Source organism: Dermacentor variabilis, chromosome 1, assembly GCF_050947875.1.
Source record: "Dermacentor variabilis isolate Ectoservices chromosome 1, ASM5094787v1, whole genome shotgun sequence".
Taxonomy (NCBI): domain Eukaryota; kingdom Metazoa; phylum Arthropoda; class Arachnida; order Ixodida; family Ixodidae; genus Dermacentor; species Dermacentor variabilis.
The window spans coordinates 92,179,504-92,191,833 of record NC_134568.1 but is presented as its reverse complement, the minus strand read 5'-3'; the positions used below and the strand labels follow the sequence as shown (position 1 = coordinate 92,191,833).

The window sequence follows — 12,330 nt, the reverse complement described above, 5'->3', positions numbered from 1 at the left end:
CGGATTCCCGATAATTTGGACTGCTTCGCGGCGGCACCACATACCCTAAAGAGTCAATATATCAGAACGCCTGAAATTTCGGGCCCAAGAACTATTCGCCGTCTGCGTTTCCGGACATTTTGCCCTGACCGCAGGTCCGAAACGGCATTAATCAAAGCCACCACCACTGCCATTTTGATTACCTCGCCGCCTCGAACCGGGGCTCTCGCACACAGATCCGCTGGCAGCCATAGCCACCACTGTGGCAATGCTAGCTAGGCCTAGCTGCTTTGATGTTCGCTATGAAGCTTTTTGCCATTGGGTGCCGCGTTTTTTATTGAAAGAATTTGCTGTTGTCAGCAATTGCACGGACTCCGCCTTTGTGGTCCTTGTGATTGGCTTAGAAGCTTGGAAAGCACGATGCGTTGCATAATGTCGGTTCCCGAAAGTCAGCTTCGCCTCTGTACAGAAATGCTACTTGGTGAAGCATACGCAAAAGTATTGCAGTGAAGCATAACATGTGTGGGAAGGGGCTATTGCCACGAGACATAGTATGTATTCCTTAATTATACGCGTGTGCACCCGGTATTTCCTGTCACAGTACGAACACCAATATGCCTAATACGTGTACCGACAGGCCTTCAGAGCGTTTTCGAATGTGCCTGTGGCGCTTCGAGCCCCTAAGGGCAATAAATGACATGCATTTTTTTTTTCCAACTGGCCGACTTTTCGGGCGTTTTCGCGGCCCCTAAGGAGTTCGAAAACTCGGACGTGGACTGTGTAACTGACCAAGAAGATGCTTCAAATGGTCCGTGGGGCGAACGAGTGGCAGAAGGAGTACAAGAACAGAAAGGACCTACGCATTGAGGGCCGCATTGAGGAATGAACGGGAAAGGAAGCGTGCTGCCATCGTTTTGAAGGAGCTTGAGCTCAAAAAACAAAGTGTTGGTTGATGCTGAGGTGCAGGTGTCCCTCATCCAAACCAAAATAAACTCTTTAAAGCACTGAAACACAAAACTGAGGCGTTGTGCACGGGCTGAGAGTATCTCAGGACAGTTGAGGTTGGCTTATGAGCTGTTGAGAGAGAATCTCAATTGTGACAATCAGGGTGTCTACCAACTGGGAAAACCGGGAATTCTCAGGGATTTTTAGTAGTCTGAAAAAACTCAGGGAAAACTCAGGGAATTTGTGCTTCTATCAGGGAAAATTATCTGTAATTTTATTGAAAGGGAACGAAAGTCGCGGTAATGCTGGCTCGAGCAACAGAGAGGAATCGTAACTGACGGTCTTTGATGCCGCGTCGGCTGGAGGAGCTGCCAGTGTACAGTCGACTGACTTTCCGGACGCCAGATAATTTGGATGGCTTCGCGGCACAACTACATACCCCATAAGGGTCAATGTATAAGAACGTCTAAAATTTCGGGCACAAGAACGCTTCACCGTCCGATTTTCCGGAATTTTTGCCGTAACCGCAGGTACGAAACGGCATTAATCAAAACCACCACCGCCGTCATTTTGATGACCTCGTCGCCTCGTCCCGGCACACTCGCACGCAGATCCGCTGGCACCTGTAGCCACTACCGCAGCGACGCCAGGCGTTACTGCTTCGACGTTCGCTGTTAAGCCTCTTGCTATTCGGTTCCGTGTTTTTCATTGAAAGAATTCTCTGCTGTCAGCAATGGCACCGACTCTGCCTTTGTGGTCCTCGCAATTGGCTTCGAAACTTGGAAAATATGGCGCGTTGCATAATGCTGGTTCCCGAAAGTCAGCTTCGCCTCATTACAGTAATCTTATGCTGTGAAGCATAAGTGTGGGAAGGGGCAACTGTCACGGGACACAGTATGTATTCCTTAATTATACACGCGTGCACCCACCATCTCCTGTCACAGTACAAGTACCGATATGCCTAATAAGTGTACCGGCCAGCCTTTAGAGCTTTTTCAGACGTGGCTGTGGAGATTTGAACCATTAAAGGCTGTAAAAGACATGCATTCATTTTTTCGGACGTTCTCACGGTTCCTAGGGACGCGGTTCTCGCGGTTCCTAGGAAAAATCGTACGCTGACTGTACAATTGTCCAGGAGGATGCTTCAAATAATCCGTGTGGCGAACGCGCTGCCGAAGGAGAACAAGAAGACAAGGACCTACGCATTTGAACAGAAAAGGGAGCATGCGACAATTTTTTTGAAGGAGCTTGCACTCTAAAAGCAAAGTGTTCGCTGATGCCAAAATGCAGGCGTGCCTCATCCAAGCAAAAAAAAAAAAAAAAAACTCTTTAAAACAGTGAAATGTAACACTGAGGCGTTGTGTGCAAGTTGAGAGTACGTCAGGAGAGTTGAGGTTGACTTACCAGCTGTTGCGAGATAATCTCACTTGTGATAAAGTTCGGGCCTCATACCAATTAGCTTGCTATCAGTTGATAGAAATAGCTCATATTCGAAAATATTCTGCATGCATCTCTTATTTGTATTTGAGAACGTTCGACTCAATTTGCAATGGTTTTTACTATTTCTTTCGAAGATATTTTATTCGCTATGCATTTTACTAACCCCTCCCTTCTGTCTTCTTTTTTAATAAAATAAACACTACCCCTTACTATTCAAACTGGACTAAGTTTTTTTATTTATTTTTTAACATGCTTACTAGAAAGTGACACCATTGGGCGAAATGATGTAGGGAGCCCGTGTTGACATAAAACAAATTTCTGTGTCACTAAGGGAATATTGCAAATTCACTCAGGGAAAACCTGGAAAACTCGGGGAATTTGGAAGTGTCAGCTTGGTAGACACCCTGGACAAAGTTCGGGCCTCATACCACTGAGCTTGCTATCAGTTGATAGAAATAGCTCATATTCGAAAATATTTGCTTCTGTATGCATCTCCTTTTTATTTGTATTTGAGAATGTCTGACTCAATTTGTATTTTTTAATACATTTTATTTGCTTTGCATTTTACTAACCCCTCCCTTCTATTCATTTTTTGAATAACATAAACACTACTCCTTAGTATTCAAATTGGATTAAAGAATTTTTTTTTAAAGACTTTTTCATATGCTTACTAGAGAGTGACAGCATCGGGCGATATGGTTTCAGCCGGGCATAAAACATAGTTCTCCATCACTCAAGGAATATTGCAAAGGCACTCAGGGAAAACCTGGAAAACTCGGGGAATTTGGAAATGTCAACTTTGTAGACACCCTGTTAACCGAAATAGCATGACATTGCCCACTTACCAGTCAAAAACGGAACTCGGAGAGAGTGCGATGGAATGGCAAAAAAAGCATGCAGTATTTATTTACTTTGCGCGACAAATGTGTTATTTTCGTTTGATGCCGCGGCGGCCTAGCAGTGACGACAGCGGCCTCAAACTTGCTGAAGCTGTGAGCCAGCTTTTCAGCCAGCCCACTCTTCTCGGCATACACTCGCATGGCAGATTCATCGTTGGTGTTGCATATTCTCTGTGCACAGGCGCGATAGCACTGCAGAAGTCGCGGGGCACCTTTTCATTGCGGGGTGCTGTTCTTGTCGCGACGATTGCATTCATGAGGCTTACGTACAGCTTCTGCCATTGTCGGGCCTGAATCGCCCGTGCTGTCGCTTTCCCTGTCATCCTTATCACTGTTGCTAGGCGACACTTTGGCAACAACAGAGGCAACGATGGCGAAAAGCCGACATCTCTTCACGGTCGCAGCAGCGCCGCCAAGCAACTTCGCATTCCAAATGCCACACACCGTAGTCAACAATAGACCGATGTCGTGTGCCAGCACTAATTTTTCGTGTCACACTCGATAGCACGAACAACGTCTAATTTTTCTTCTATGCTAAGCACCCGGTGTCTTTTTTATCCGAGTTTCGGCATGACATGAGTTATCGCTTGCATGACGCCACAATGCTTTGGCACGGCGCTGAAATGATGTTGATGTGGCTTCACGCGCAAATGCACAGGGCGCTTGGAGACCGTTGTGCTGACCTCTGAGGCTTGTTGTTCTGCCAGGCCGCCCGATGGAGACGACGCACCGCCGTGTTTGCGCGACTAAAAGTGGAAACACTACGTGTTAACCGATACGTACGCAATAAGCTGGTACGGTTTATGCGGATATAAAACACATTATGTTCAATGGCTGCTAAGTCGGGGATTTGACTTTACTACTTTTAAAGCAAAAGTACTGTTTAAGCGGGTACGGTTTAACGAGGTTTTACTGTATTCGACCCCGCTGGTTGTTGAGAGGTGGTGCCATCTTTATCGAGATGCGCAGACTCATTTGAAGTTGCCTTTCCACTCGCCAGAACACACCATTCGACTTGTTTTTCTCCGGGTACTCGCTTACTTAGTCACGCGTCCCATCAGCTACCTTCAAGGCGTGCATGGAAGTGATGCTATCATCTTTTACGGCTGCTGCTATAGTGTTTCCGGTAGCTTAGATATAGCCTTGCGCGGCAGAAGTTCAGATATAATGATAAGTTTTCTTTTTCTTTGCCCTCGGTTGCAGCTACCCATTCTGTTGCAGTTCACATATTCCCACTCACTGGCATGCGTGCAGTTGTGGTTTTGGTATGACCATGTTGTGGTCATACCGGAACCCAAGTTACCCAAGTCGCTTGCAAAGACATGCATTGACAAGGTGCACACACCCGCTGGCACATGCCCAGTGACATACAGTAAAACCCACGTATAATACAAGGTTTTTTTCCTATTTTTAGTGCCCCAATACTATATGCGGATCCGAACGAAAATTTCAGTCAGAAATTTGGGCTAGAAGTTATGGTTTCATTATTGCTGCCTGGCTACGGCTTGGCTTCCTTATTGCTGCATGACTACAGCATAGTTTCTTTATTGTTGAGTGCGCACCTTGGCAGCACACGTGCAAACCACGCTTTGCGAAGTGCATCTTTTTATTCTCCATTGAAGGACCAAGATGTTCGGACCTTGAAAACAGTACTCAGCTGCTTTCAAAAGAAAGGTTATTTTAGCCGCACAGGACATCGGCAACAGTGGGGCCGGGAGGCAGTTTGGTGTCGACAGAAGGAAGCCCTTTTTGCATGCAGTGGAATGCAAAGAAGATTTCGCAGCCCGAAGAGTGGGACATTCCCAGAAATTGAACTCGCCCTGACAGAGTTCGTACGCCAACAGCGAGCCACGCATCTAGCTGTGAGCGTGGAGCTTATGCAGGCAAAAGCTAAGGAACTTGCAAGAGAAAAGGGGCTACCGAGCTCCACCTTCAAAGCGAGCAAGCACTGGCTTTATCGCTACACGTGCCGTGCTGGTGTTTCCTTATGCCGCCGAACTTTGATTTCGCAAAAGCTGCCCGAATCATTCGAAGAGCTGCTTCTGGCTTTCCAGCACTACGTTATTTTTCTGCGCAAGTCCAAAAACTTCCAGCTAGGGCAAATCGCCAATGCTGACCAAACGCCGGTTTATCTGGACATGCCATCGCCCGTCACCGTGCACGAAAAGGGCTCTAAACAAGTTTATGTCCAGTCCACTGGCAACGAGAAAACACGAGTTACCGTCATGTTGTCGTGCACGGCAGAACGACGCAAGCTTCTGCCCTATGTCGTCTTCAAGCGCAAGGCAGTGCCTAAAGGTGAGGAGCTGCCAAAAAGTGTGGTCGTGAGATGCCATGAGAAAGGCTGGATGAATGAGAATCTTGTGCTCGACTGGATAATGTCCGTCTGGTGTAGGCAGCCCAGCACAATGTTGTCGTTCCCGTCCATCCTCGTGCTGGACGCATTTCGTTGCCGTTTGGCCAACTCAGTGAAGAGGCTGTTGCCTGAATCCGGCATTGAACTCGTTATCTCAGGTGAGATGATGTCTCAGCTGCAGCCATTCGATGTTTGCGTGAACAAGCCCTTCAAGGACGCGGTCAAGTGGTGTTGCGCAGATTGGATGCACTCAGGTGAGCTTGCAGTGACGCCGACCGAGCGCCTGAAGCGGGCTTCGCCACCCACTCTATGCAATTGGATTGTGGACGCATGGGCCAGCATGCCAGAGGACCTTGTGCGTTGCGCATTCAAGAAGTGCGGCATACCGAACGCGCTCAATGGCACAGAGGATGAGTACCTCTGGGAAGATATGTCTGACAAAGAACTATCTGAAGAGAGCGCAGCTGAAGAATACTGTGATTGAAGTGCAGAGTGCAATTTAAATAAATGTTTTCCTCAAGTTTTCCTAACTCGTGTTATACGCACATAAAACTTTTTTTTTTCATTTCGCGTCGCAAAAATTTCGCCTCGTACTACACGCGCTTTCGTATCATACTTGGGTTTTTATGGTAAGTTGCCATTGAAGAAGTTGATTGAAGACCAGCACAGATTGAATGGCACATACCTAGCGGTACCTACCTACCCAGTCCCGCATCTACAGTGACAGTTGCCGTGAAAAAGCTTCGTTGAAGAGAAGCACGTATGTGCACCTTGGCACGTACTCAGTGACCCAAGTTGATCGGATAGTTGATTTTGAACCCAGTTATCTCAGCACAGCAGCCTGATGTGCGAACCATTTGACCACAGTCTACTCAATGACCCAGGTAGGCAGTAGAATGGTTAGATACAAATGTAGATAGATAGCCCCTGGAAAGTGCATGGAGTACCCTAAAAATACTGACATATTCAAAAAGTTTTCATGCAAAGTGTGTACACAGTCTTTATGTCAGTAGCTGTACTTTTCAGGCAGCACGGGAGCCACGAAAACTTGCTGCATAAATCTACACATGATATGCGATAAGCCTTGGGACAAAGTGCACACTTTAACCCATACTTTGCTATTAATAGATGTTCTTAGCATTTTCAGATATAAGAAATGTGCCCCACACGTTGAGCTCATGTATGTAACTTTGTTATACTTATCACTAAATTTCAACACAAAAGCAGGCGCTGTATTCAAAAAGCTGCACGGGTGGAAAGTGCAACAGGATGGGCCATGGGGTGCCGTAAAAAGAATTTCGTGATGCCAACCACACTAATTTGACAGCAGACTGTGAAAGCTGTAAAGGAGACTGATCCACCTTACGCAGCTCATCAAGGTAGCGGAGCTTGCACTGTGCTGCCACAGCTGATGAGGTGTGCGCTTGGGAAAGGGGAGTGCATCCCATGCATGGAAGATTTTTTTAATTTTTTTTTAATATTTAGGTTAAAGTTTAGGGTTATGATGGCCCCTATTCAAGGATGTAAAGTATCTTGTATGTGTTTTAAATCTGAAAGGTCATGTTGCATTGTGCAGTACCATCAAGGTGGCTCCATGCGGTATCAATCGAGCTGTGAAGAAACTTGTGCAAAGCAAGGTACCAGACTTGGGACACTTGCGAGACATCAGTGAGTACATTGACCAGGGAGGCCTGTCTGAGAGTGAAGCCGAGCTGGATGGTGCTTCTAATCAAGTTGTCCTGCCTCAGAAGATCTGCAGCAGGGGAAATGTGCTTAACCAGCAGAGCTCTGTGCGGTGAGTGTATTCCTGTAATCGGAGAGATCTTGTATCACATTCAAAAAATGGGGAAAAAAAGGGTGCTGGCACTTCTGAAGTTCTTGCCAAATGAGGTTCTACTTCATTCTAGGCTTGCTGTTTTGCTTAAATTGTCTTGTTCATAAACAGTCATAGGTGTACAGGATTAGCATCCTATTCTGGTAGTGCAGGTTTCATCATGGAGATGGACTAAAGTGCTCTTGCTTGTTATCACAGTTGTCGCTTGTTCAAACCTTGTTGTCTCTTTCTTCACTTTCTCTGCCTCGTACATGAAAATATATCATATTTTTCTCTGTAGAACCTGCACCCCCAATTACAACAGCCCCCCCCCCCCCCCAAATATCACACATATAACCCGCAAAAATAACTGCATGCAACAACACTCATATCTTTGCTCTAACAGTCTCCATTCGCGGGTGCACGACTAGTCCACATTCTATATTCAGCTTGCTGCTCTGTTCCCCCCTCTTCGATGAAAGCTGGATTCACACAGCGGACGTGATAGCAGAATCAGTCACATGACATGTGACATGAATCGGATCACTTTGCACTTGGCATTCACACGACAGAGGATGACAGTACAGACGGGGCAGCCCTCGCATGGGCAACGGTGATGGAGCAAATATGACCGAGCCGAAATTCCCAACAGTGATTTGGCTCTCCCCCCATATTGCAAAGCACTGACCAAGGGAGCGCTGCGTGAATGGGTGACATATGATCATGTGACGCACAAGCTCAAATCGCGATTTGTTCCGACCCGACATGCACTATTCGCCAACTGTTAAAAGCAAAATGGCAGCCCGTAAAAAGGAGGATGGGTGACCATGAAGGAGTGGAGAAGGAGGTGTCAACATGCAGGGGTGGGGAGAAGGTTGGATGAGATAATAATAATATTTGGGGTTTTACGTGCCAAAACCACTTTCTGATTATGAGGCACGCCGTAGTGGAGGACTCCGGAAATTTTGACCACCTGGGGTTCTTTAACGTGCACCTAAATCTAAGTACACGGGTGTTATCTCATTTCGCCCCCATCGAAATGCGGCCGCCGTGGCCGGGATTCGATCCCGCGACCTCGTGCTCAGCAGCCCAACACCATAGCCACTGAGTTTGATTGGCGAAGTACCTTGCCTCGAGATGTGTCTTCATAGAAGCATGCATCCTGCTGCCATGAAGCCACACCTCAAGGTGAATTTCATGCATATAATCAGCACCCCAACTTTACTATGAAAATTTTAGAATTTTTGGTGTAGGTTATACATACAAAACCCCACAGGGGCATCTGTATCAGCGGACATTCAGTGTGTTGGGACACCACGGATCCGAGCGCATGGAGGTGGAGCCCTCCCGTGTCAAACCGTGCATGGCTTAGCCATGTCCGGGGAAAGGGGGATCCTGGAGGTTGAGCCGATGTTGGGTGTTTGGACCTTTAAGGCCCCTCAGCGGAGGCAAGATGTCTCTTTGGCCTTCGCTTCACATAACACGGCACCCTCGGACTGACCCGTCCGAGGACAGTTGGTCGTTGCCTTTTCCTATCCTCCTCTTAAATCTTCGACTTCCTCTTTTATTTGAAATCTTTCCGATCCTCTCTTTATCTCCGTTTACTTCCGTTTTCTTGGGCAGCAAGGGTTAACCTTGTGTGGATAGCCGACCTTGGGTATACCACGTTTTGTTATAGTAGTTTTGTACAGCCGGTGTATGCAGGACCTGTCCTTTCATGGTCCTGCAACGTCCCCTTGTTGAGCTCCATGATGGGTAGCCGGTGCTGCTGCTGAAAATGCTGTGTGCCGTATTTACTCAATTCTAACTGTGGAGATGGGTTTGCTCAAGGCTCACCCTACGAGCAATGGTCAGAAATGGACACGACGCTCCTCCACTCAGCAACGCACAACGGCACTACAGCAGTGTTCGTCGACACTCCGACGTGGTGCAGAGAAAGCTCCAGAGTCAGGTTGTCAACAAGCGCGGGTTTATTCACTCAAAATACAGCACAGTGCGATTGTCACGGTGCTTACGAGCAAAAGGCTCAAAGTTGGCGCAAAATCCAGCCTGATTTCGCAATGTTCGTGCTAAAGTGTCTTTTCAAGCGTGAAAAGGACATTCTAGACAAAATCGAGCATGATTTCCGGCGCCGGCGGTTGTTTTGGTCGGCGGCACATGACAGCACGGAAAAGTTTCGGGGAGGGGGGGGGGCTGAAGCCTTATAAGCCCCCCCCCCCTGGCTACACCCCTGCTGTAGAGCATGTACATGCCTCCAGGCCTTTGCATGCAAGAGCTCTGTTGAGGCACTAGTGGTACTGTGTCCCATACGTCTTGCTTAATCATAGTTGCAAAGATTTTATGATCATAGCACACGTCACTAATCATTGCCATTATTTTAGTATATTTATCTTTAAGAAATATACAGACCTTTTTTAGGCCCCTTTACAGCCATGTTTCATTCTTTGTTACCATCATTCTTATATCTTGCATTTAGTGCTCTTTGGCCAGAACTGGCCCTTGTGCCTTTAAAATCCATTAATCAATTCACTGTAATCGTGTTTTTAGCTAAAATATGTTAATTTTTGTTGCTTTTCTTATATGTTCGACCTGTAATATCTGTAAAGTGTAAATATGCGTATTCATGTTAAATACTTACCTCTGGTGCACACATTAATAATTTGGTTTAACCTTATTATATAGTTAGTTTTGTTACTGTTCCATTGGAATTGCAACTGGTGCTCAAGCACGGGTCCAACCAGTTCTGGAATCTTAGTCTGCATTATGTCTGCAAAACAAAGAATTTAATTCGAAATGTACCTTGTCTGGATATAATATGAACCGATGTCCTGCTGAGTTCATATTTTGTCCAGACAAGGTGGGATATCTTATCTTAAAGGGACACTGAAGATCTTATACTTTGATTGCTTCCAGAAACTTGATACCAGAATCTTGGGTTCTGTGCTTGTATAAGTACAAGTTTCTTGAAAAACAGATTGGGAAAAAAGATTTATGTAAATCCTTTGCTTCCAGTTATGTAATGTAAACCAGTCATGAGCGAGGTGCTGGTAATATTCAGTATGGTAGGTGCTATCTAGTAACACGATGCCTTTGACTTGACTTCCCTATGTTGGTTGGACTAGCTAATGTTGCCCAAAATGGAGTTAAACTATAGGACGTAGGCATGTTAATCACTCAACACATGGCACTTGAGTAAAGTGCCAAGTCAGTTCTTGATGACACTGCCGTGGTGCAGTTCATGTCACTGTCATTGGAGCCTCCAGCTGTCACCTCTGCTCCTGAATTTTATGGTAGAAATGTGGACCCCAGCAGAAAGGTGTATATTAGTTATTTGTATTACGTGGTCTACATAATATACAACCAAATTCAAGTGCACTTCGGGGTCCCTAAAATCGAACTTCATTGTATTCATAGTGTGTAGGGAAAAATTTGCCGCCATTTTCATTTCACTGCAATTGTTTCTCAGGATGGTAGAGCTGGGCCCACGGATGAAACTCAAATTGGTGAAGATTGAAGAAGGCCTAATGACTGGAGAAGTTATGTACCATGCGTTTGTTCAAAGAACACCCGAGGAGATGAAAGCACTTCGTGAGCGACGACTGGAACTAAAGTAAGTGTGCAGCAAAGTGGGGGTATAATCAGGTTTCATGATGTATTGAGTGAATACTTAGTATTTCAACATTTTATGCAGCTAGCGTGGAGTTCGTTTGTGTGTTCAGGTTATTTTCACATTTGTGCCAAGATGAATTCTTCCATGTAACAACTTTTAGCTTCTCGTATTTTATAGAGAGTGCCGATTTTGTTGCATCAGGTTAGGTGGCTATTTGTCGCGGCCCCGTTTCGAAGGGGATGCTAATAAATCATCATCATCAAAATAACATGTAGCTGTAGAGCCCTTCCTCTGTGTTATAAGTAGTACTATGATGCAGATAACTTGGGATCTGGTGCTCAGACTGTATTTATAGTTCATGTATGTACCTGTTGCCCTCCACCCTATCTGCTCCTCCTAAGCTTAAGTGAAAGACATTCCCTTGGGCCTTTTAATTGTCGACATATGCCATTATTCTTTTTGTCATCCTGCTGTTAGTAATGGCACATTTATATTTGTAGCTACAAGATAGAGCACTGTACAATTTATGTGCTGCATGATATGACATTACATAAATATCGTCAAGTGTATCCTTCACAGCAAAGATTTCCTGTACTACAGTCGAACCCGTTATATATTGAACATGCATATTTCGAATTATTGGCTATATCGAACACACAGATTACCCCCTTGAAAATACTATGTAAAGGTATAGGACAATTGCGTAGTATATCGAATTCCATTTTCGTTGGACATTCGATATATCGAACGCCGCGCCGCTCCCCTGGAAGGTGCGCTTTTCCCAAAGACTTTCGTGTCCGGTCCTCAGGGGAAAACATTTCTGCAGAGTCAGTCAGCAGGCTCCTCCTCTGCGCATGCGCGGCCGTCGCCTAGCGACGGAGACTCAGAGCCTTTCCCCCGTTCTTTCGCCCCACCGGCGCGAGCTCTCCCGCTCCTCCTCTACCTCCGGCGTGTGCATTGGAGCTCAGCGAAGAGAGTGCGCGGCATGGAGACGCGGCGAAGTTTCCAAGCCACGCTTCCTGGGAAAAGGGAGAGAGAGAGAGTGAGGGGTCGGCACGGTTGCTCATGGGCCAGGGAAGACGAGAGCCAGAGAGGGCTCAAAAAACAAACACAGCGTCTTCGACGGCATATTCCGCCGATCTTTTTCCCCGCTCTCTTCTTTCTTTTCCCTTTGTCGTTCCTTCGCAGCCCCGTTGACTGCCGCTCGAACAGGCTTCGCTCGGACTGCTCCATCTGCGCATCGCGCGTTTTGTTGTGCGTACTTCTGTTTCAACGTGCCGTGTGTAGC

General features: G+C 46.3%; 1 protein-coding gene across 1 annotated transcript in view; it reads left to right on the top strand.

Annotated features, from left to right (window-relative positions):
* The window catches only part of ppan (Brix domain-containing protein peter pan), a 60,404-nt gene that overhangs the window by 19,296 nt on the left and 28,778 nt on the right, over nt 1-12,330 (top strand). Inside the window, exons 5-6 of the mRNA XM_075691157.1 lie at nt 7,196-7,414; nt 10,899-11,042. Coding sequence (XP_075547272.1) covers nt 7,196-7,414; nt 10,899-11,042 — 363 coding nt within the window. The remainder of the gene's footprint in view (nt 1-7,195; nt 7,415-10,898; nt 11,043-12,330) is intronic.